Raw genomic sequence first — 25,707 nt, 5'->3', positions numbered from 1 at the left:
GCTCAAGTCCATATTCATTGCATCGGTGATGCTATCTAGCCATCTCATCCTCTGCCGCCCCCTTCTCCTTTTGCCTTCTTTCCCAGCATCAGGGTCTTTTCCAGGGATAGTTAAATATTGTGAGCACTGTAGTCCTAGTCTTGTCTACTCAGATGCAAACCCCATTGAGTCCACAGGGCCTTACTCTCAAGTAAATGTGTATAGGATTGCAGTCTAATTCTCATTAAAATCATTAAGATGATTGTGCTTGCAGGCCCCATCTATGATCAGTACTACTGCAGATAAAGGAAGAACACTGATGGTGTTTTTTGTTAGCTTCGTGGTAGAGCACATGCAGGACCAGCCCAAGACATTTTGCTGCCGGAGTGGAAAGACAAGATGGCAGTACCTTCCCATTCCATGCACAGAAGCCAACTGGATTAATCTTTAACACTGCTTATGGGATAGTGTCTTCCTCTGCATCTGAGCCAGCAGGCTAGTTTGGGGTGCTCAGGGCAGGCTCTGCGATATACACAGCTCTGTCATCTATCTGAGAATGCCTGGCAGTCCAGGAGAAACAAATGGGGCGGCTACTGTGGCTGCTCCCCCCCCCCAGCATTTGCTGCTTGAGGAAGTTGCTTTGCTCTGCCTAATGGCAGGGCCAGCCCTGAGCCTGTGCTCTGCATGCAGAAGGCCCCAGCAGGTTCAGTCCCTGGTCTCCAGTTTAAAGGATCAGGCAGAAAGTGATGGGAAAGAACTCATTCTGCCAGAGAGAATGGAGCTGCCAGTCAGAGTAGATAGTACTGGGCTAGCCTAGATTTAGAAGTAGTCTGAACTATGTTCATTAGTCTTGATAAGAGTTTTAATCTGACCTGAAAGACAGAAATTAGATTATTTGCTTCATTTCAGTACTGCTGACTCAGTGAAGACTAGAATGAGTTGACAGTGCAGACAGTATAGGAGTGCTTTGCTGCTGAGCTGGAGTAAACTACTTTTGTTTGAAAACATAGGTGTTAAATGAATGAACTACTGGTTTTGGACACTTTCCCTCACAGGGATTACACAGCATTAGTGGTATCTGGATGCTTATGCCAGCAGCACAGAGTCAGAGAAGCAGAAGGAGAGGAGAGGCAACAAACGATACACAGACCTGAGTGGGTTAAAAAAAATGTCCACAGTGTTTACTGGTTACAGCTCCAATAGATTTTGGTGGGACACAGGGGCATGGATCCAGTCATCAGGCATCTCAACAGCTGGCTGATACCTCCAAACCAGCCCACATGCTGGGTGATGCAGGGGGGTGAAGGCAGGGATCTTGGGCATAAACTGATGACGTGAACCCTTCCTGCAGCCTGGGTGTGTGGCAGGCCCACTAGCCCCCATCCTTAGCTGGGCCTCAAAGCCACACCCCCAAGATCCCTTACGGAAATCCCCAGCATGCATAGCAGGGACCCCCAATCCTGCTTATTCTTGCAATGGATCCAGCCCCATGCATCCAACACCTGCCTCAAAAAGTTGTGACAGAAACCAGGAAGAAAATCAAATGAAAACTTTGCAATAACAACATATGGAAAGATACTATATGCACTTTGGTGAATCTGAGAATCTTGCTATGAGGAGGGCACACTGCTGGCCAGTTGTGCATGTGGGTAAAATTATTTCCCTGTCCTGTCAACTGGTGACTGTCCACAGCAAAGTGGCAATTTAATTCATGGAGATGTCTGTGTTGGCAATGCTGAACCTGCAGACTGGATCCTCTATTCATGGCCCAGAGGTGGACCAGAGTGAGAGAGTTCTCCCTCTGGTCCACCTCATGGTTCCACCTCCTAAGTATCAGGCACTACCTGATTGGCTTCCAGGGTGGGACCCAGCCAACCTATACCACTATATAGCAGCCATTGGTCATGGACCCTTTGCTGCTCCACTCTGTGCACCTGCACAAAGGAGCGGGGCAGCATCTCCCAGGCAAGCAGGGAGCCATTGCTTACACAGTGATATTTCCTTACCACAAGTGGTGTAATCAGGTATCACAGCAGTTATTATTACTATCTTTCTTGGTCACACGTACAGATCTTGTCCCAAGATTTTTCCAACATTAGAAGGTCACTTCAGCCAGCCTCCAAAATCCATATCTGTGTGTGTCATTAAAAATGGGCACTTTTCCAAGGTGGGGGATAGGGGATAGGTTTTGACTTTTCATGTCAGGTGTGTTAACACCAATGGTGTTAACACACCTGACATGAAAAGTCAAAACATATACGCTTCCCACAAGTTATTAATATTAGTGGTAGACAGAAGCTACTATTCCACGTGTAGTGCAGTTCATTGCATGTTGAGTTAAAAAACAAAGTTCTACTGAGTTCAGTGGGGCTTACTCCGAGAAAACTCCAAGAATGGCTTCTTGGCATTTTGGCTAAGATCAAGCATAGTAGAGTACTCCGAGAAAACTGAGTATGCAGCCTACATAATAGGTGTATATGTGGTATGTTAGGTTGTGGTTCTTTGTCTTCTTAACAATTGGTTTCATAGAATTTAAATGTGGGTATAGCTAAAATCCTTTGACGTTAAAGGTGATGTTTGGAAGTATATTCAAGGTTAGACCAGTCTGACTGATTTTTAATTATCAATACTTACATTCACAAGCTAAAGCCACCACAGCTGCATTCTGCTAATGTGCTAAGACATGCCTGCTATAACAGTGAAATTAATTGCTAGGCTACTGTCTTGTTCTAGAATGAATTTGGAGAGGTATTACATATTGGGTAATATGAAGTGTTATTTATAAAGCATGGGTTTCCTAGAATAAGGCATTTAAATGGGACTCTGCCCATTTGATTTTCAATTCTGACAAAAATGTCAATTACATGACCATTTTTTATAGCTTTGTGTGTGTGTGTTTTTCAGTATCAACCCCTTCTTTGGAGAGCTCAATGACTTAATAATGCCCAGACTTATGGAAAGCAGCATGATACTTGTATTATAGGTCTATCTTTTGTTTGTTCTGCAAAATTGTTCCTTTCTAAGAAGCTTTTCTTGTCAACAGTCCCCAAATGTTTATGTATTTGGCTATTAAGATAATTCAAGCTGCTGTTCAGCTACCAAAGATTTAGAAAAAAGTCATTTTTTAGAACAGTGTCCTCAAACAAATGCTGCAATGTTTTGTGAGAGTAGACATTAAATGTCTGCCACTTAGTGGAAGGAACAGAGGTCAGACAATTGACCCAACAGTGTTTGCTTTAGAATCTTCTGAGATCCTTACCTATGACTTTGTTTTTTAGTTTTGTTAAAAGTGTGTTAAAATTAGGACAGCAAGCATTCATTGATTTAATTAATCATCTAAACTTTGTCTTTCTCCACTGCCATCTTCCTTACTTGACAAGTCACCCTCAACCCTAAAAATGGTTCTGTGTGGCTTGTCAACCACCAGAACAACCCACCCTCACTGGATTTGCACGTGACAAGAAGCTATAGTACCCCAAATATTGAAAATGGAGGCCTGCACCATGACAAGAAGCCCCGCAGGGAAATACATCCATGGTGGCTTCTGGTTAAGTGTGAACCAAGTCTGTCTGTCACTGTAGGTAGCTTTTGAAGGAAAGGAACAGTCTACTGTGCTCCATCACTATCACCACAGATAGATACTGATATAGTGGCTATAACCTCACCAGTGACAAAAGGTATCAGTTGGGTTCCACCTGTTCCTATACAGCTGCTGACTTTGGTCAGGTTCCTTGGGGTCTAACTACATTTTAAATTAATTGTGTAATGTGAAGTTGAGCCTGTTCTTTTTTTTTTTTTTTTACTTAAGAGTAAGTGCACATGGCCCCAATTTGGATCAGGACCAGCATGCTCTGGCAAGGGGGATTAAACCTTCCCACCCACCCATTTGCTTCCTGAAATTTCACCCAACTGGGTAGGGATTAAAAATGGGGGGAAGCCTTCATTGACTGCATTGAAGACTACCCCCCCCCTTTTTATTTGCTCCATAGATCTTTTCCTAGGCATTTGGCAACACATGGTAAGTTTTAATCGGTCCTGGATGTATCTTTAGTTATGACTGACTGTTCAAAATTGTTTTTAGTTACATGTTGTTTGTCTATATTGTCTGTGTGCTTTTATGCAAATGGCTTTTAAACGTTCTATATTGTATTCTAATGTTTTAACTTCTGTAAGCTGCCCAGAGAGCTTCAGCCATGGGGTGGTATAGAAATGATGATGGTGATGATGATGATGATGATGATAGAGGGTGGAATTCCAAGAAACAAATGAGTGGGGACAAGGTTTAATCCTCCCCTCCCAGTATGCACTGGCCCTGATCCAAATAGGCCCAGTCATATGCTAGGCATTTAATGTAACATGTAGTTTGACTCAGTCTGCACAAGTCTGAGCTTTCAGACTACCTGCACCTGCACCAGCACCTGTTGACCAACTGGTCTGCTTGCCTCCAGCGTAGTGGGGAAAGGGCCTTCTCAGTGCCCCCTGGCTATGGAGTGCTTTCACTAGAAAGTCTCACCTGACATCAATCTGGATGTCATTTCTGCACCAGGTGAAGACCTTTTTCTTTTCCAAGGTCTTTTTATCTGCTCCTAGTCTTATCTTTCATCTTTGCCATTTGCTGCTTTTATATTTATTTCATTAAAGCTTTCATATCCCACCCTTCTGGTGCAAAAATGCATGTTTTATTGTTGGCCTGCCTATTGTATCTATTTTGAATTGGTTTTTATTTGTGTATGCTACCCTGGGAACGTGATTATAGGGTGATGTATAAATGCCTTGAATGAATAAATGAATGAATGATATGGCAATGGCAATGAACCTTCATGTCTCCATTTCCTCCTTTTGTATTTATTTTCTTTATTTCTTTATTAAATTTATTAATCACCCATCTGGCTGGTCACCCAGCCACTCTGGGCAATGTACAACAATAAAAATAGTTTACACAATAAAATTCAACATTAAAAACATCACATTTCTAAAATTACCCTAGCCCACCCCAAATGCCTGCCTGAACAACCATGTTTTTAATGCATGGCGGAAGTTCATCGAAGAGGGGGCATGGCAGAGTTCCCTAGGGAGGGAGTTCCACAGAGTGGGGGCCACCACAGAGAAGGCCCTCTCCCTCGTCCTCACCAGCCTAGCTGTCCTGGCTGATGGGACAGAGAGAAGGCCATCCAAGGCTGATCTTGTTAAGCGGCCTGTCTGGTGTTGCTGGAGGTGTTCCAGCATGGAGCCATATAGGGTTTTAAAGGTCAAAACCAACACCTTGAATTTGGCCCAGAAAACAACTGGTAGCCAGTTAGGGATGGCGGAGAATTTCTCCCCGAAACTTTGGGGGGCCGAGCGCCAACGTGTTCGGCCCCCCAAACAAGTTTCGGGGAGAAATCCTCCGCACCCCCCCCGCACCCCGCACCCCCCCCGGGACGGGACTTACCTTCCCTGAATGTCCCTCCCGGCGGCGGGTCCGGCTGGCGGTTCGTTGGGTGTTCGAGCGGGGCGGGAGCGGCAGCCGGTCTTTCGACCGGTTGCCACCGCCGCCATTGCAATAAAAGGAAAAAAAAAAAAAACGTCCCCTGATAGGCTACGTGACGATTCACGTAGCCTATCATGGCTAGATTTGCAAAGTCAGCTATTTGCGTTGCCCTTATTTTCGCCGTAGTCTACGTAAACATTTACGTAGACTACAGCAACTAAATAAGGAACGCGAATGGCGGCTCCCTATGGGGGCCGCCATTCGTGTACGCGCTTTTTTTTTTTTTTAAGTCACCTGTGATAGGCTACGTGATGATTCACGTAGCCTATCATGGCTGACTTTGCAGATCTAGCCGTGATAGGCTATGTGAATCGTCACGTAGCCTATCAGGGGGCGTTTTTTTTTTTTTTACTTTCGCGTTCGCGGCCGGGCGAGGCGAGGCGCCTCCTCCCCGGCCTGAATTTTGGCCGGGCGAGGCGGGAAGCCTCCCCCCCAGCCTGAATTTCGGCCGGGCGAGGTGGGAAGCCTCCCCCCCCGGCCTGAACTTCGCGGGGGGAGCAGCGAAGCGCTCCCCCCCACCACGAACAAGCTGCGAGAAAAGGTAAGTGACTTTCGTCCACCCCTATAGCCAGTACAGCTCCTTCCTTCAGCACTGGAGTGATGTGATCTCGCCAGCAGCTGCCTTTAATCAGGCGAGCTGCCACGTTCTGTACCAGCTGCAGCTTCCGAACCATCTTCAAGGGTAACCCCACGTAGAGCGCATTAGAGTAGTCTAAACGAGAGGAGACAAGGGCATGTACTACGGTGGGAGCATATGGTTGGGAAGGTAGGGGGGCAGCCACCATTCCTCCCCCCAGAATCCTCGATGGGGGAAGGCAATCCGGTCCTCCCCCCCGGAATCCTGCCCGGCCAGCTCTGCTCCACAGTGGCTCCGTGGAGCAACCAGCCAGGGCCGCCACTGTAGCGGCCGCCATTTGCGTCCATGATAGGCTACGTAAATATTTACATAGCCTATCACAGCTAACCCCCCCAAAAAAACCCAGCATACGCAAATGGCGGCAGCTACGGTGGCCACCATTTGCGTTCCCTATTTTTTGCCATTCTAGCCTATGTAAATATTTACGTAGGCTATTACGGCAAAAAAAAAGGGTAACATAAATAACGCCCACTACGCTATTTGTGTTCCCCTTTTTTTCGCCGTAATAGCCTATGTAAATATTTACGTAGGCTAGGACAGCAAAAAACAGGGAATGCAAATTGCGGCCGCTGTAGCTGCCACCATTTGCATACGCTGGGTTTTTTTGAGGGGGGTTTGCTGTGATAGGCTATGTAAATACTTACATAGCCTATCACAGCTGCAAGGATGCCAGGAGACCAGCCACCGGTGCTGCCGCCACATCCGCTGCATCTGCCCCAGGTAAGTTCCATCCCGGGGGGATTCCACGGGTGGGGGTAGGGGGGCAGGAGGCCGTTCCGCCATGGATTCGGGTGTGTGTGGTGGATTCTAAAGAATCCGGCCTAACTGGAATCTGTGGTGGAATTCTCTGCCATCCCTATACCTCGGTCTTGTCAGGGTTCAGCTTCAGCTTATTCCTCCCCATCCAGCCACTCACCGTCTCCAGACATTTGGACAGGGATTCTATGGCCAACCTTGGTGAAGATTTGAATGAGAGGTAGAGCTGCGTGTCATCTGCATACTGATGACACTGCACCCCAAACCTCCTGATGATAGCCCCCAGTGGCTTCACTTAGATGTTAAATAGCATCGGGGAGAGGATGGAACCCTGTGGCACCCCACAAGTGAGCAGCCACGGGTGAAACCTCCTCTCCCAGTCCTACCCTCTGGTACCTGCTGGAGAGGAAGCACCACAATATGGTGTCTCCAATGCCCAACCCCTCCAGGCGGTCCAAGAGGATACCGTGGTCAATGGTATCAAAAGCCGCTGAGAGGTCGAGGAGAACAAGGAAGGAGCATTTGCCCCTATCCAGAGCCCTCCTCATATCATCCACCAAGATGACCAAGGTTGTTTCTGTCCCATGCCCAGGCCTGAAGCCTGACTGAAATGGGTCTAGATAATCGGCTTCTTCCAAGTGTGCCTTCAACTGCATCACCCCCACCCGCTCAATCACCTTGCCCAAAAAAGGCAGATTCGAGACTGGGCGAAAGTTGTTCAGACCTTGGGGATCCAAGGAGGGCTTTTTTAAAAGTGGTCTTATCACTGCCTCCTTGAGGGCTGATGGCATCACTCCCTCCTCAAAGGAGGCATTCACCACCACCTTGATCCCCTCACCCAGCCTCTCTCTGCAGCTCATAATGAGCCAAGATGGGCAAGTATCAAGTAAAGAGGTGGTCGGCCTTACAGATGAAAGCACCTTGTCCACTTCATCAGAAGGAAGAAGCTGGAACCGATCCCACAAAACCGGTGTGCCACAGACCGCCTCCTGTTCACTAACTGTACCCACAGCACATGAATAACAGTCCTAATCCAATCAATTTTATCTGCAAAGTGCCTTGCCAAGGCCTCACAGGAGGCCTTAGAATGCTCCAGCGGTTCTGGAGCAACTGGACCGACTAGGCTCCAGACCACTTGGAAATAGGGTTGGCGGAGAATTTCCCCATGAATCTTCGGGAGGCTGAGTGCCGACGCATTCAGCCCCCCGAAAGTATTGGGGAAATTCTCCGCCGGCCCCTGATGGGACTTACCTTTGGCGAATGTCCCTCTTGGCGGCGGGTCCCGGCGGCGTTTCGGCAGGGGCGGGGGCGGAGGCCGGTCTCCCGACCGGCTGCCGCCACCACCATTGCAAAAAAAAAAAAAAGTAAAGTTAAAAAACAAAACAAAACACCCGTGATAGGCTACGTAACAATTTAAGTAGCCTATCACGGCTAGATTTCCAAAGTCAGCCATGATAGGCTACGTAAATTGTCACGTAGCCTATCACGGGTGACTTTGGAAAAAAAAAGCATGTACGCAAATGGCGGCTCCCATGGGGCGCTGCCATTTGCGTTCCTTATTTTGGCACGTCTAGTCTACGTAAACATTTACGTAGACTACGGCGAAAATAAGGGAACGCTATTTGCGCTGCCCTTATTTTCGCCGTAGTCTACATAAATCTTTATGTAGACTAGACGTGCCAAAATAAGGAACGCAAATGGCGGTCCCCATGGGAGCTGCCATTTGCGTACGCGCTTTTTTTCCCCAAAGTCACCCGTGATTGGCTACATGACGATTTACATAGCCTATCACGGCTGACTTTGGAAATCTAGCCGTGATAGGCTATGTAAATTGTCACGTAGCCTATCACGGGTGTGTGTGTGTGTTTTACTTTTTTTTCGCGGCCGGGTAGACGGGGCGCTCCTACCCGGCCTGAATTTCGCCGGCGAGGGATGGGGCGCCTCCCCCCCGGCCTGAATTTCGGCTGGGCAAGGCGGGGTGCCTCCCCCCCCTCGCCTGAACTTCGGGGGGAGAACCGAAGCACCTCCCCCCCACCGCGAAGCAAGCTGCGGGACGAGGTAAGTCCCTTTCGTCCATCCCTACTTGGAACAGCCTCCTGGGACAGCACTCTGCAGACACGATAGAGGCAGCATAATATTCCTTTTTTGCTGCCTTCACCACCACGTGATATTTACGTAGGCTAAAACAGGGAATCAAAAAGGGACACAAATAGCGCCTGCTACACTATTTGCGTTCCCCTTTATTTTCGCCGTCATAGCCTACGTAAATATTTATGTTGACTAAGACGGGCAAAAATAAGGAACGCAAATTTGCGTACGTGTTTTTTTTTTTACCCACCCAGCCGTGATAGGCTACGTAAAGATTTACGTAGCCTATCACCTTGTGTGTGTGTTTTTTTAAAACCTAGCCATGATAGGCTATGTAAATCTTTACATAGCCTATCACGTCTTTTTTTTTTTTTTACAAGAACAAGAGTGAAAATGGTGGCGGTGGCGGCCGGTCGGAAGACCAGCCGTCGCAGCCGCCGCCGCTGAAGCCACCGCCAGAGCCGCCGCCACCCGGAAGATCTGCCCCTGGTGAGTCTCGTCCCGGGGGGGATCCACAGGGGGGGCGGGGGTAGCAAGCCGTTCCACCACAGATTTCGGGGGGCCGAATGCACTGGCATTTGGCCTCACCGAGATCTGTGGTGGAATTCTCTGCCATCCCTAGGTGCAGCTCCCAGGAAGCCATGGTCTCCATGAAGTCCCGAGGTGCCCCTGTGAGGACAGCCCCCAAATGTACATTGAAGTCCCCCAACACCAACAAGTTAGGGGACTGCACACACACATCAGAGACCACCTCAAGCACCTCAGCCAGGGTGTCAGTTGTGCAGCAGGGTGGACAGTACATGAGCAGAATCCCCAGACTGCCCTTCAGGCCCAACCTCCAGTACACGCACTCAGCAACCTTGGTCTCCCAGACAGGGGGTCTGGTGAAGACCAAGGACTCTCTATAGATAACAGCCACTCCCCCTCCCCAATCCCCAGCCCTTGGCTGCTGTGCATATGAAAATCCGGCTGGACACATGACTGCAACAGTTGGAGCAGTGGCCTCAGCCAGCCAGGTCTCCGTAATACATGCCAGGTCTGCACACTCATCCAGGATCAAGTCATGCATGAGCGAGGTTTTCTGGGTAACAGACCTGGCATTGCAGAGCGGCAAACGAAGGCCAGAAGATGGAGTCACGCCTCCTCCAGCCATCCTTTGGCTCTGGACAGGCCCGGAACAGAGGACAGATATTATACATCTCTCCCTTGTTCCCCTTACCTGGCATGGCCTGCCCCTAGCGCTCCGGCAGCGCCTGCCGCGGCCGCCCAGCCTCTGTATGTTCTGGCCCCCAATGCTCCCCCCACTGCCTCCATCAGGTGGACACATGCCCCCTCACTCCCACCTATCAGGCAGGCTACCCACCCCTAAAAACACAAGAGACTCCCCCCAAAATTTAAAAACAATTTAAAATCCCCTTTAAAAATACTCTTGGCCTGTGGGATGCAAGCAGATGTCCTCTATAGCAGAAGTTCTCATATTTTAAACATTTTTCTACAATGGTTCTCAGTCTGTTCTTCCTGGACTGTGACAGCAGCTCAATTACATCTCCTTAATAATACACTCAGTTCCACAGGGAATGAAATTCAGTTGGCAATTTATATGTGTGCTGTACATTTTGCTAATTTAAGACTTTAAAGAGTGCAATGAACTAGGTTCAGGCAAAACATTTAGCTGCAATCTAAACATATTTACTCAGGAGTAAGCTCCACTGAACATAGCAGGACTTCCTTCCAAGCAAACTTAGATAGGATTACAATGTTGGAGTATTTTTATGGCAATAAGTGACCTATGAAGATATAGTTCCATTCCCTACTTTTTGAAGAGCAATTGTGTGCATCATTACTTTCAAAATGTACCACTGTATTCTTCAGAAAGATAAATGGCACAGAATATAGCCATGACCAACTCAAGCCCCATTGATTTCAGTAGGTCTGCTCTAAGCCTATTCTAAGTATTACTAAATCTAGATGCAACATTTGAACAGGGCATATGCAGAACTATACCCCATATTCCAAGTGTGGACTCACTATACATTTTTATAAAGGCATTGCAATATTGGTAGTTGTATTTTTGATCCCTTTCCTAATGATCCCTAGCATGGACTTTGCCTTTTTTGTAGCTTATTTTGGTTTATAATTGCTGTCATAGTAAGCATCTTTTTGAGGAGAAAAATCTTTCCTATATATATACCACAAGGGTATAATATTGAGATACAAATATTCAGCAGTCCAATTATTTTCTGTCCTAGGTTAGCCTTTTTCCTTCAGATACCAGAGAGTCAATTACAATAATAAAATAATGAAGTCCAAAAAGAAGTCCAGCAACACAGTGCATTTTTATGACTTTCCCCATATGGTGCAATGATTCTGACCAATTGCCAACCTATGATCTATTCTATTCTATACCTTCCTGTCAGAAATTGTAATAATTTGTAGACTTTGGCCTCAGACATTAACAATTCCATTCCAAGGAGGAAATTTAGTATTCTGAAGTGTGTGTGTGTGTGTGTGTGTGTGTATCTATATCTATATCTATATCTATATATGACTTTCATACAGCACTCACAGTTGGCTGGAAAGAAAAGTTTTGTGTGGTTCTTTCAAAAGATTGAGATTGATGTGTTGTATAAAAAACCTTGGATTTACACTTGCGTGTTAACATCTGATGTCTAATGCACACAGGGATCATTGTTAGCCTGTTAAATCTATGCCAGGCAAATTATTCTTGCCATGTACATTAAATACCAATACAGTATAGCACTTTAGGTACTATAAAGGCTTCTTAAAAAAAGATTATTTGATTACTATGGTTACTTGTTGTCAACTGCATATTTGTTGACCATGACCTATTTTACTTTTGTGTATTTCATCCCCACCTGGTGGCACACCACCTAATTTTACTTACCCTTTGCTAAGCTGCTTAAAAAATTGACATGGTGTTTCTGCTTTGTCCCTTTCTTGTCCTCTTGTTTAAGGGAGCATCTGGTCAAGTCATTAGGAAAATTCAAAGCAGCTAATAAACATTATATTTTACCTTAAGGTCAACATATTTTATTTATAGAGCTAACATTGGAACCAGAGGGGTGGGGTAATACTATAGAAAGTACAATTTTAAAGTAGACTCATGCTCATACTGCAAATCATTAGTTACAATAAAGGTCCATATCACAAGGACAGTTGGAAGAAAGAATGAAATGAAGATAAAGAAGTACTTATCACATCAGGGGGGCAATTCATAGACCATTTGGGGCTAGAGAGCCAGTGTAGTGTAGTGGTGAGAGTGACGGACTGGGAGCCGGGAGATCTGGGTTCTATTCCCCACTTGGCCATGGAAGCTCACTGGGTGACTTTGGGCCAGTCACAGACTCTCAGCCCAACCTACCTCACAGGGTTGTTGTTGTGAGGATACAACGGTGAGGAGGAGGATAATGTAAGCCGCCTTGAGTTCCTTGCGAGAGGGAGAAAGGCGGGGTATAAATGCAATAAATAAATAAATAAATAGTTCTCACTTCAAACTAGATTATTATTTTTCTTGTGCACTGGGATGTTTCCTGCACATCAATGTTTATTGGTGCCACCTTCACATGTTACTCTGAAGAGGGGTCTCAAGAGTGGCCTGTAGCTCAAATTGTAGAGGACATGCTTTGCATGCAGAAGGTCACAGATTTAATCTCCAGCTTCTCCAGGTAGGGCTAGGAAAGAATCCTCTGCAGAAACCCCGGAGAGCTGCTGCCAGTCAATGTTGGCAGTACTGAGCTATGTCTGACTCACCGTAAGGCAGCTTTCTATGTTCCATCCTTCTGACTTAGTTGTTTCATGGGCACAATAGGATACTGTCCTTCGGGTTTTTTCTTCTTTCTGCACATAACGTTGTGTATATTTTCATTCATATCTTTCCAAATGTGTGCATTTTCTTCCACTGATTAAAGTGTGTTTGTGTGCATTTTTCAGAAGTACACATTTTCAGGTGCATTTTTCAAGCCTTTTTTTGGTTGTTCCATGAATTGCATCACAAGCTCAGAAATGTACAGATTTCAACCACAGATTGTATTTGGGTCTGGGATGTGCGAACTGGGTAAATGCCGACCAAAAACCATCAATGGAATCTCTCATACATTTCTAAGTCTGTGTTATATTGCTTTAATAAACACAAATGTGGGAAATCTCTATCTGTCCTTTGCCTCCTTTTTCTAAACTCATGTCTTTATACAGAACACTGGAAGCCACATTACTCTTTACAACGGGCTAATGTAAATGCTCACTCTTACATGTGTATGGCATGATTAATCAGTGAAGAAGCTGGCATCTGCCTTATACTCGAGGTCTGTATTTAAATATGTCAATGAACATGGCAGAGCAGGGGAGATAGACATCTGCAGGAGAGGGCTTTGAAGGCTGGCTATATATTACTTACCTTGGGGATGGCGCCTGAACAGTAAAATAGTATTCAAATCATGCATGCATACTGTTAAATTAGAATGCTTTAGAGAAAAAAAAAAACCATATTGTTCCAAGATTAACTTCTGTCCAGTTGTTGTAAGCTGCTGATAGAAAAGTATCTAGTGTGTAGCGTAAGTGAATGTATATGCAGTCATGATTAAAACTGATGCCGGAATATAGTTCACCATTAGAAATTAGTATCATTGTTGCTCCTGTTTGCACAATGCGCTTACCCTTTTGGACCTTGTACAGAGATATTATGCTTTGTCTAATTGCATTGAAAGTACTTAGGCGTATTTGCATGTGATATGAAGGACACCATTAACTACAGACAAAATGATTGGTTTCCAGTTTTAATTGTCTGCTTTCTGTATTGGATATAGTGTATTGTAAGTATTTTGTACATATAGCACCATGTCACTGTCCATCTTGGATGGCTCTTTGGTGACTACCTGAAACAGTCAGTGGCTGCTTCCATTTCTTGGTGTGTTTCACCCTACTCTTCAATGGCACAGAGCTTGCTTGCTTGCTTGCTTGCTTGCTTATTTATTTATTTATTTATTTATTTATTTATTTATTTATTTATTTCTATACTGCCCAATAGCCAACAGTCCTTCATGCCCAGTAGCAGGGGGGTCTGTCTTGATCTAATATCTTGTTGAAACTCATTGTATGGATTTGATGGAGATTGGAGAGGCTTATAGTGGATAGAGAAGAAAAACAGTTCTAGGAAAACTAAGGCAGGCATTCCCTATTATTATTTTCCCATGCTCAAGCATGAATCTGTTTGGAATATGAGAAGTAATTTTTTTACCATGCAGGCTGACTATATAGATATTTGTGTTAATAATTTTGAAAATGAATCTCAGAGGCTGCTGACACTATAATTTGATGCATTTCAGTGTTGCTCCTACATGGCATTAATTAGGAAAAATAGTTGTTGGATTCACAGCTTCCCTAAAGCCAAGATGATATAACAAAAGCAGATTTTAAAAAAAAATATTAAAAGAAAAAAAGGTGAGGAAGGGCTATGTGTGCCCAGGATGGTTGAGTAATGCCCTTGCCATCAAGTTAGCCTAATAAAAAAAAGTGATCAACCTGACTTTTCCTACAGGTGGTTCTGGGATTCACAGGGACACCATCTGTGGGTGCATAATGGTTTTCCAATAGAAAAGCAGACAGCAGCAGCTGGTGAAGGTATTTGCTAGGCAAAACTGCTGGAGGCCACAGCCATGTGATAGGAGGAGGGAAGAGCTTCCTGCCCTTATCTTTCAGCTGTGGGAAGTGGTGGTGGTGGCAGGGTGTGCTGCAGTCAGCACCATGGAAGTGTGTGGTCGCTGAATGGACAGTTACCCTTGCTGACATCTGCAACCTGTGCCCATGCTGGCGTGACCATCCTATCAGCAACCATGCACTTGCACAGTGCTGGGCTGTGGCACTGCCCACCACCTTCCAGTGCCAAAAGATAAGTGTGGAAAGGCCTCTTGCTTTCTATCACTTTGCTGTGGCCACCAACTGTTTCACCTAGTGGACCAGCTGACAGTGAATGCAGCTAAAGACCTTGTGCTCATATACCAATGAGAGAGAGAGAGAGAGAGAAGTTCTATTAAAAAGGAATAAAACAAGAAAGCTTATTATTTAACTTTGCTGTTACTTTAAGAACAAGATTTCTATATTGTTATGCTCAAAAAATATGGCTTCTATATTGTTACTGTTACCACCAATCACTGTTAGAAGCCGCAGTTCCTAACCAAACTTAAGGCAATTCCCCTATCAAACTCCACCCCGGTTAACTCACAGGCCTAGCAATGACAGCTATGTATGTATGTATGTATGTATGTATGCATATATTCATTTCTATACCACCCAATAACCGAAACTCTCTGGGTGGTTGTTCACAGGGCACCACAAAGCACAGAATAAAACAATATAAAATATGAAAGCTGAAAACTGCAATATAACAGTACAACCAGAATAACACCTAGCAGCAATGCAGAGATTTAAAATACAGATTTAAGACACCAAAGCTAATACCCCAAATGCTAAAATACTGGGAGAATAAAAAGGTGCCGGAAGGAGTACAACGGCACCTAGGGTTGGGCGGACCCTTACCTCTGGACCTTACCTCTGGGTCCAGGGGGGCATCTGCAGGGAGGGGAGGCAATCCCTCCCTCCCCGCAGAGTCCATCCAGGCTGGCTCTGCTTCATGATGATCCTGTGGAGCCGGCCGCCGGCTCCGCAATGCTGGAGATAGGGCCAGCTGGTACTGGCATTCCGTATTGCTAGGGATGTACGAAACTCTTACCTGGCTCCATGCCGGGCAATCTGCGGTGGGGGGGAGGTGCTCCAGAATCCTCCCCAGCTGGCTTCACTCCACGGCGACTCCGTGGAACCTCCGGCCAGGGCCGTCTGCAGCTGGACATCCGGCTGTTGGGCTGCGCAGGGACGCAAATGGCAGCCGCTGTAGCCGCCGCCATTTGCATCCCTGTCTTTAGCCGTGATAGGCTACATATATATTTACATAGCCTATCATGGCAAAAGACGAGGCGCAAATGGTGGCAGCTATGGCAGCCGCCATTTGCATTCCTTCCTATTGCTGTGATAGGCTACGTATATATTTACGTAGCCTATCACGGCCTCCGCAGGGACGTAAATACTTACATAGCCTATCACGGCCATTCAAAAGAGGTGAATGGTGGCCACAGATGCAGTCACCATTCGAGGAGCACCGGAATGGCCGACAAAGGTAGGCTCCATTCCGGGCCCATTTCGCAGGGTGGTGGGGCGGGTGGCTTCATTTTGCCATGGATTCCGGGGGCCGAATGTAGGGATGGCGGAGAATTCTGCCATGGATTTCAGTGAGGCCAAATGCACTGGCATTTGGCCCCCCAAAATCTGTGGCAGAACGGCCTGCCACCCCCCGCCCATCCCCCCTAGTACGAGACTTACCTGGGGTGGATGTTCCAGATGGCGGCTGCTCCAGTGGTGGCTTCGGCGGCAGCAGCGGCTGGTCTTTCGACCAGCTTCCGCGGCCGCCATTTGCAGTCTGGTCTCCCCCCCCCCCCCAGACGTGATAGGCTACGTAAAGACTTACTTAGCCTATCACGTCTGGGTAAAAAAAAAAAAAAAGGAACATGCAAATGGCGGCAGCTATGGCGGCCGCCATTTGCGTTCCTTATTTTTCAGTTTTAGTCTATGTAAATATTTACATAGGCTAAAACGGCAAATAAAAAAGGAACGCAAATAGCACCCACTAAGCTATTTGCGTTCCCCTTTTTTTCTGCCGTAATAGTCTACGTAAATATTTACGTAGACTAAAACGGTGAAAAATAAGGAATGCAAATGGCGGCCGCCGTAGCTGCCGCCATTTGCATGCTCCTTTTTTTTTTTACCCAGATGTGATAGGCTACATAAAGACTTATGTAGCCTATCATGGATCCCTGGCTGGACGCAAATGGCAGCCGCTACAGCGGCCGCCATTTGTGTCCGCACCAGCCAGTCCGCGGCTGGAAATCCAGCTGCGGACGGCCCTGGCCGGGCCGGCTGCTCCACGGAGCTGCTGTGGAGCAGAGCTGGCCGTCGAGTATTCCTGGGGGGAGGACTGGATCGCCTCCCCTCCCATTGAGGATTCCGAGGGGAGGGACTGAGTGCCTCCCCGCCCCCACGAACAGAATCCGCAAAAAGGTAAGTGACTTTCGTCCATCCCTAGCCAAATGCGCTGGCATTCGGCCTCCCTGGAATCCGTGGCAAAATTCTCCAACATCCCTACGTATTGCTTGCTGTGTTAAGTATCCTGAAGCAAATGGCATATTGGGTACCATTTGCAGCCGTAAAGCTGGTGGATTAGCCTAAATGCAGCCATAAATGACTGCATTTAGGCTAATCCACCAGCTTTAAGGCCGCAAATGGCACCCAATATGCTATTTGCATCCAGATACTTAACACAGCGATACGGCACGACAATGGCAGCCGGCCGTATTGCCAGCATTGCAGAGCTGGCAGCCGGCTCTACAGGATCGCCGCAGGGAGGGAGCCAACCTGGACGGATTCTGAGGGGAGCCAGAGGTGAGTGCTCCGTTCCACCACGGGCCCCAGTGGGGCCGGATTCTTGGAAACCGGCCTCATTGGGGTCCGTGGTGGAATTCTCAGACATCCCTAATGGTACCTGGTGCCGGAAGGACTACAACGTAGGTGCCAGGTGAACCTCTCTAGGGAGCTCATTCCACAGCCAGGATGCCACAGCAGAAAAAGACCCTATTCCTGGTAGCCATCTGCCTCACTTCCTTTGGCAGGAGCTCCTGAAGAAGGACCTCTGAAGATGATAGGGTCCAGGCAGGCACATATGCTTGATACGCAGTCTTCTCTCTGGCAGGGTTTGACTGCTGACTGGGACCTTTAAGGCTTTTCATTAGGCTTCCCCTGAAGTCTTCAGTTTGGTCCAGAAGCTGCTGTGTCTTCAGACCACTGCCACCAGCTGACACTCAGGCCTCAGCTTTTTCTGAAAGCTATTCCAGGAGTCTTCCTTTCCTCACTTGCAGACCTCCTTCAGCTTCTGCCTCACATGCTGACAAATTGGTTTCCCAGTCTTGTGGTTGCTCTTCTTCCTGACTGACATATTCCTCAGGCTCCCAGCATCTCACAAAGACTACTCCCAATGAACTCTCCAAACAAACTCCTCATCAGGCAAAAACTCTTCTTAGATGTCTCTCAACAACTCTTTATATTTGCTCCAGGCAGAACCCTCCAGCCAGTCAGCTTTGATGTGACCAACATTCCATCACACTATCTCCTGAGTCTTTTCAAACTCAAGACCAATAGGCATTTTTAGAATGTTCAACTATTCTCCAATCAGATGGCACCAATTTCAAGCCAACCTTCCTATACATAAGAGAAACCTGGCCTCGTATTCACCTTTCAGTGGTAATAGTAACTGCCTCTGGACCAGCACCCCATACTTACAAGGTATCTCTCCTCAAAAACAACCCTCTAGTAAAAGGCACACATTTTCCCCTTCTGCTGTTAACCCCTTCCATCCTTTGGACAGTCATTGAAACAAAACATAACACTTAAACTTTTTTCACAAAAATTCAGTTTCTCCACAGATCATTAAAGTCTGAGTATGTAATGCTAACCTGTATTAGGAATATATGAGGACAGATTTAGTGGAGGGTTCATCTGGAGATCAAGCACACTGTAACAAAACTATTCATACTAGATAATTTATCTGGAATGTAACAATTCCAGGATAATTAATTAATCTGGATTACAATAGCGCGATACTGAGACAAACTATTAAAGTTAGTAATCCTAAAAAGAGCAACCCTCTATTCTCATTTTTCTATTTGTTTTAGTACTCATTGGAACATCGTAACATTGGCTGATATCTTCTTTCACACTCTTGATTTATTTATTTTTTTGATGTACACTGTCTCTGTCTTTGGTATATGGATTTAATAATTCTGACAATTCTTGATAAATGGTGAGGAAGCAAAAGAGTGTGCATGCGCTGCACCTACAAGGTAGAGAGTCAAAAAGGCAGTATATACAAACAAAATAATAAATTCCTAATTTTTATGATATTTCCCCTGCAAATTATGTCATGCAAATTCAATATGTGTGGTCAATCTAAAAGAGGACAATCTTTAATTTACCCTAAAGTAAGTGTGCATGGCCCTGATTTGTACTGAAACCACTGCACATTGGAAGGAGAGAAAGAGAGAGAATTAAACTCCCCTCTCCCCATTTTTTCCTGAACCCCCTGGGCAGAGCTTAAAAGAAGAAAAAGGTCTCCATTGGTATCATGGAGGGGGTATAGTGGGGAAGGTTTAATCCTCCTCTCCCAGTGTGCCTGTGCGGCAGTCCAAATCAAAATTGGGGCTGTGTGTACTTACTCCAAAGTAAAATAAAAGCTTATCATAGGATATCATAGCCATAGGGTTGGAAGAGGCCTACAAGACTATCGAGTCCAACCCTCGTTATATGCTATGCAATAAGCACAATGTGTAGTTTGACCCTGAGTGTCCACATGTTCAGTTGTTCACTGAAATTAAACAGAAGTACAGTCATTTCACAAATTATAAATGACTCAGAGAGATGCCTTCATATTTTTTATGGTTCTTGAAATAATTGATAGTGCTGTACTGTGGTGTGTGTTTTTTAAGATGACTTCAAATAGAATTTCTAGTATACTGAAAAGAATAAGTGCATCTGCAGTATATCATTTCCTCTCCTTATGCCGTACTATGTGATCTACAATGTATAATTCCATTAGGCCTCTCTTTGGCCTTTCCTAGATGGTATTATTTTGAGGGTTCATTAATTGATACTTATCTGTTCTGAAGATAGTGGTGCATACACAGACACACACACAGTTCCTGTAATATAGTTTCCAACCCCAACCACTTAAAACACACACACACAAACCTAGCAAGCAAACCACTTCAAAAACTCCTGGGTTTTCCAGATGAATTTCAACTATTTATCAGCTTGCACAAGTAAGCCACAGAGAGCTGCAGCAAAGGAGAATAATGCAAAAAGCCTAGCTGTGTATATGAATGTGTTATGCTTAAAGATGCAGACCCTCTAGATTATAACTGATGTTCATACAGCCCAAAGTGCCTTTCGTAACTAAGACTGACTTTCTGGGAATGAGAGCTGAACTGAGCCCAACAGAAGTCTTTAAATCCACAGCAAGCAATCTTATTTGGGAATTAATAGGGGTTGACTACTTTGCCTTAACTAATCTGAGCTAATTAACCTTGAATAAAACACCATGTAGGCCAGCACTCAGAAGTCTCAATGACTGTAATTGGTTGCATGACATGTTCTCTCTCCCCGACCCCCATTTCTTCAGCAGAATGAGTCACAAAGGCTCTCACAACTTAAATATAGTCCGTATAGAACTTTCACAGGGGCCTGTGCTATTGGATGCAAACTGTTGATTTTTAAAAAAGTCTGATACCTGGGTGGGACCTGGGGGAGGAGCCTGGAAGGGCAAAGATTAGAGACTGGGTTGGGGTCAACAGAAAGTGCTCTGTTCATTGAAGGTGTACAGCTACTGCCTGTGTGTACATGTCCCCTGCCACTAAGATTCCCACCGCTATGGACCAGTCACAAAAATCTCAGGGCCAGCCTAGTCTTGCCTCAGATGCATTGTGGGACAAAATGGCCCCTAATGGAGGAGGGTCACTGCCACTGCAGGAAAGTTGTGGCAAAAACTATTTAAAACAACCAAGAAAGGGGGAGGTGAGTTTAAAAAGAAGACTATGAAAGGGTGAAAACCTTCTGCTGAGAAAGTTTAGCACAGCCCTACAAGAGGTGTCATGGATCTCTGTCCCATCTTGACAAAATGGGATGACATTCAGCATGCCTGAGAGACAAGCAGAGTGTGTTCATAGAGGTGTTCTTAAGACCACCCCATATCCTGTGTTCAGTGAATGTGTGAAGGGGAAAAAGAATTCCCACACTAGCTTTGCCCCCCAATGATGGATGTGCCTGCTGGCTACACCCAGTAGTATATGGGTGTAGCCAGCAGGGTGTAGTTAATGAGGAAGCCCTATGCTAGTACAGTTGTATGTGTGTAGGTTTTTTTATCATTAATGCTGTATGTGCATCTACTGGGGGCATGGTCATTCATTGTTGGAGGCAGGCCTAGTGAGTGTGGTCTTACTCCACCTCTACATATACACTGAATCCATGATGGGGAGGGGCTCATAGGGGCTGAAACCTTCTTACTCTCTGATCCACACACGAACAGGAAGCATACAGACATGCACTTTCTCCCTTCATGCACTCAACACAAACACACACATGGGATGCTGACCCGGATCTGGCTTCTGTTGGCTGCTCCTCTTCACTCCCTTATTTCCGACATCAGCAGCCACTCATTCTCTTCTCCACATCTGGTAGCAAGCAGACAAGTGCCTCAGCTGGACAGGAGTTTTGAGCCACAGAGTTAGGTGGACTGGTGCCAGCCATCTCCTGCTGCTCCCGTCTCCATCTCAGTCACAGCATGGGACAGCTTGGAGCGGGGGGCTGGTGGCCAGAGCTGGCAGAAGCTAATCACTTACTACAATCCCCTGAGCTGGCCCAAGGTGAATGCCATGCCTTTCTTCCCAAGAGAAAACAGAGGTCAGATGCAGTATGGAAACTATTTGTAATGTTGAGCATGTGGAACACTGCATGCACCTGCTTTGCTGGTAGAGGAGGGCACCACATGCATGTAAAACCAACTGAACTGGAGTGGGAAGGGGAGCTGACTGTTACCTTCTGGGAACCAACCCTCACCTGAAACTGAAAGCCAGTCCAAAAGCCCCTAAACTGTCTGGGCCTAAACTGCCTGGGCCAGTCTGGCACTTGACAGGTCCAAGGAATGTTGCTCATTAACAGCACATGCGTTTTGCAAAACAGTAAATTTAATCTTTGGTGTTTCCAATGTAGTCTGCTTGATGAGCAAGTCAGGCCTTACACTGTCTTGGTGGACATTCCAAGTCTAGGACTATTTTGTTTTCCACTATGGATCTTTGGAATGCACTGCCAGACTACTAGTAAGGGCTCTTGGGGACAAATTAGTACAAAAGGAGAATTCGGAGTGACTTCGGAAGCGATCTGTGATGCTCCTGCCCTGGGTTTTACCTTCCCCAGCTTCACCCTAAAGGAACTGATAAGAAAAACCCCTCAGGAATGTTTATCTCTGTTGGGTCAGTTGTCTTTGCTGACCCTCATAGCTCCAGCTCCTTTACTCTGTGGGTTAAAGAGACGCACAATATGCCTAATTGGTTCTCTCTACTCAGTACAGGAGAAGTAACCAAGAAATATGTTTTTCTAATGATAGCAAACATTTCTGATGGTAGACAACCCAACACGTGGGATTTTGTTTTTATAAATAAAACAAATAAAAATTATTTAAAATAAGAAGAGTTCATCATCATCATCATCATCATCAATCAAATTATACTTGGTCCTAACCTACCTGCCTACTCTACCCCTTCTAAATCCTATTCCCCAAACCCCGCTCACTAGGTATAACTTCCTCAGTCCCTAAGGCTCTATCCAATATTTGTCAGTTCATTCCCTTTATAACCTTAAATTCCCCCCCCCTCTCTCACACACACACGCCCCCCACACGCCTTTCATTCACTACCTAACACTCTGTTAACCCTATCTTACCTGGGTCACATTTAACAATGCAAACAGCATACAATAATATAACAAGCATATGTTACACTCTCTTTTGCACGCACAAATAACACTTAATGGACACTGCAGCCCAAAAATAAAGAGCGTGGAGTGTGGCAGAACTCATCAGTACATGAGAGTTCATGTTGTATTAATAGCATTATCAAATGTCAATAACTGAATCTTGAAATAGATCTATATTATTAACCATTGTTTTTTGACCTTTTAAAAAGGGGAGTGCATTTTGTTCTGTTTATTTAGGCTGTACACTTCGTTCAGGTTTTCAAAATTTCCCCTGGCTTAATGTGGACTGGAACGTTGTGTAAAGACATGAGAGTTCTCAAGAACATACCATGAGATTTATATACATAGACCAAGGAAAATTGCCCACTGTATTGCATCCTGAGTAGGTCTGCCTTCTGACACAATTTATTGCAGTCTCCAGGTGTGCACTCTTCTGTTTGTGATGCCTGTCTAAGCAATGGATGACACTCACAAGATGATTCTTCTCACTGTGGAATAGATCAGTTTACAGAAGAAAATTAGTTTTTCCTTTCCTTTCTCTCTCTCTTTTGTTTTTAGGCACTATGCATGCCAGTATCAAGAGATCATAAAATACAATCCGTCAGTCGACTCTTTTCTTCTTTTTTCCTCTTCAGGGCATGTGAATCATGATGCTCCTCTTGGATCGTGTGAAAATAAGTATTGTGGTTTGGGCAGGCACTGTGTGGTTAACAGAGGAACAGGACAAGCGGAGTGTGCCTGCATGGAACACTGCAAGCCTCACTACAAGCCTGTGTGCGGTTCTGATGGTGAATTCTATGAAAACCACTGTGAAGTGCACCGGGCGGCCTGCCTAAAAAAGCAAAAGATTACCATTGTTCACAATGAAGACTGCTTCTTCAAAGGTAAGTACATTTGGATAATACCTTGTAGATTCTAATCAACTCCATATTTTGAAGTTAATTCGATTAAAGTGCTGGGAAGAGCTGTGTGTTGTGTTGTGGAGGGATGATGAGGAAACTTAATCTGACAAAGCTTTCTTCCCCAGAGAAGACTCTTGGCAATAGTTCACCTTTCTCAGTGACTTTTCTGAAAAGCCTTGAATGCAGATTAAGTGTGGATGGAGGACTGATGCAACCAAGAATCTGATGAATCCAATTTGAAGAGGTGACTACAGCAAACAAAGCTGCAATAGAGGCTGCTTCCAGATAATGCTTTTATTGTGCCATCAGTCACCCTGCTTCATTCATGGAATTGGGGGGGGGGGCGGCGGCAGTAGGGTAGGTCTAGATGATGTCATCTTCCACTCATAACCCTCCCATGTCTTCCCACTGCTTCTTCCATTGTTGTTGTTGTTGTTACCGCAGAAAATTTGTTAAGGAACAAAAATATGGAATAGCTGCACAATGCCATTGGACTGGTAGAACTAGGAGCCCTACCTCTGGAAGCACCTTTACTAATGCAATTCCAAATGTAAGGAACCGGTATATAGGCACATAGGTGGTTCATTCATTGCTAGGCAGATGCTTAACATTATGGCTACAATGAGTAACTATCATAGAGTGTCTTGTTGTCCCAAGCTTCTTTTTTTTTAAAAAAAAGATCCTGAACTGGTTTTTATTTGCTGCTTTATTGATTGTCTCTGCTGTTTTGATTCTGCTTTTCAGTGTTTTTTTTCTGTTTTATTCATGTTTATTTTGATAATTGTTTTTATTACATTTCTTGGGAATGTTTGTGAGCAGCCTTGAGCGATTTTAACATCAAAAGGCAGCATAGAAACAATTTAAATTAGTTAAATAAATGGGGACACAAAATTTCAAGTGTGAGAGCTGGCAATTTTATAGGGAACAACAAATTTTGGAGTATTGCCCTTATGAAAAACTCCTGTTGTTGTTGAGTTGTTCAGTCGTGTCCGACTCCTCGTGACCCCTTGGACCATAGCACGCCAGGCCTTCCTGTCCTGCGCTCTCTCCCGGAGTGTGCTCAAGTCCGTATTCATTGCATCAGTGATGCTATCTAGCCATCTCATCCTCTGCCATCCCCTTCTCCTTTTGCCTTCAGTCTTTCCCAGCATCAGGGTCTTTTCCAGAGAGTTTTTTCTTCGCATTAGGTGGCCAAAATATTTGAGCTTCAGCTTCAGAATCTGTCCTTCCAATAAGCACTCAGGGTTGATTTCCTTTAGGATGGACTGATTTGACCTCCTTGCAATCCAGGGGACTTGTAAGAGTCTTCTCCAGCACCACAGTTTGAAAGCATCAATTATTCAGTGCTCAGCCTTCCTTATAGTCCAGCTCTCACAGCCATACGTTATTACTGGGAAAACCATAGCTTTGATTAGACAGACCTTTGTCGGCAAGGTGATGTCTCTGCTTCTTACTATGCTGTCTAGGTTTGCCATAGCTTTCCTCCCAAGGAGCAAGCGTCTTTTAATTTCATGGCTACAGTCACCATCTGCGGTGATCTTGGAGCCCAAGAAAATAAAATCTGTCACTGCTTCCATTTCTTCCCCTTCCATATGCCAGGAGGTGATGGGGCCAGATGCCATGTTCGTTTTTTTAATGTTGAGTTTCAAACCAGCTTTTGCACTCTCCTCTTTCACCCTCAACAAGAGGTTCTTTAGATCCTCTTCGCTTTCTGCCATTAATGAAAAACTCTAATGCTCACCAAATGAGAATATTCTCTGGCCAACAAAGATCAAACAGATCCTTAGAAAAAATTTCCATGGCTCAAGCATGAGGAGAACTTGCAAAAAGGCATCCAGAAAACTGCAAATGACATCCAGACTCCAACAGTATTGTTAATTTTGTAAATGAGCCCACAAAATTAAGAGCCCACGGGGGGGGGGGAAGCCCACCGATCAGTTATGTGAGATGAGTGTCATTTGGATTATATCTCTACTTTCTAGTCCAATACTGCATCTGTACCACTGCTGCTGATTTGAGAAGAACCGATGAGATCCATGCAGAACTTCAGATATTATTACTGACTTCCATGAGGACCCATACCTCAAACATCATATGTCTCCTTAATGCACAAAATTGACCCCTCTTACACATATAAAATTTGGGTAAAAGGAAATGTTGCTCATTAAATATCT

At 45.3% G+C, this 25,707-nt stretch overlaps 1 protein-coding gene across 1 annotated transcript in view; it reads left to right on the top strand.

Moving 5' to 3' along the window:
* The window catches only part of FSTL5 (follistatin like 5), a 683,196-nt gene that overhangs the window by 233,901 nt on the left and 423,588 nt on the right, over positions 1–25,707 (top strand). Inside the window, exon 4 of the mRNA XM_084856378.1 lies at positions 23,267–23,515. Coding sequence (XP_084712504.1) covers positions 23,267–23,515 — 249 coding nt within the window. The remainder of the gene's footprint in view (positions 1–23,266; positions 23,516–25,707) is intronic.

This window comes from Heloderma suspectum, chromosome 5 (genome assembly GCF_057233095.1).
Source record: "Heloderma suspectum isolate Gila_16-S chromosome 5, 16-S_ref, whole genome shotgun sequence".
In the NCBI taxonomy this organism is placed as follows: domain Eukaryota; kingdom Metazoa; phylum Chordata; class Lepidosauria; order Squamata; family Helodermatidae; genus Heloderma; species Heloderma suspectum.
Note: the sequence above shows the minus strand (reverse complement) of the source record. Positions and strands in the feature narration are given on the sequence as shown.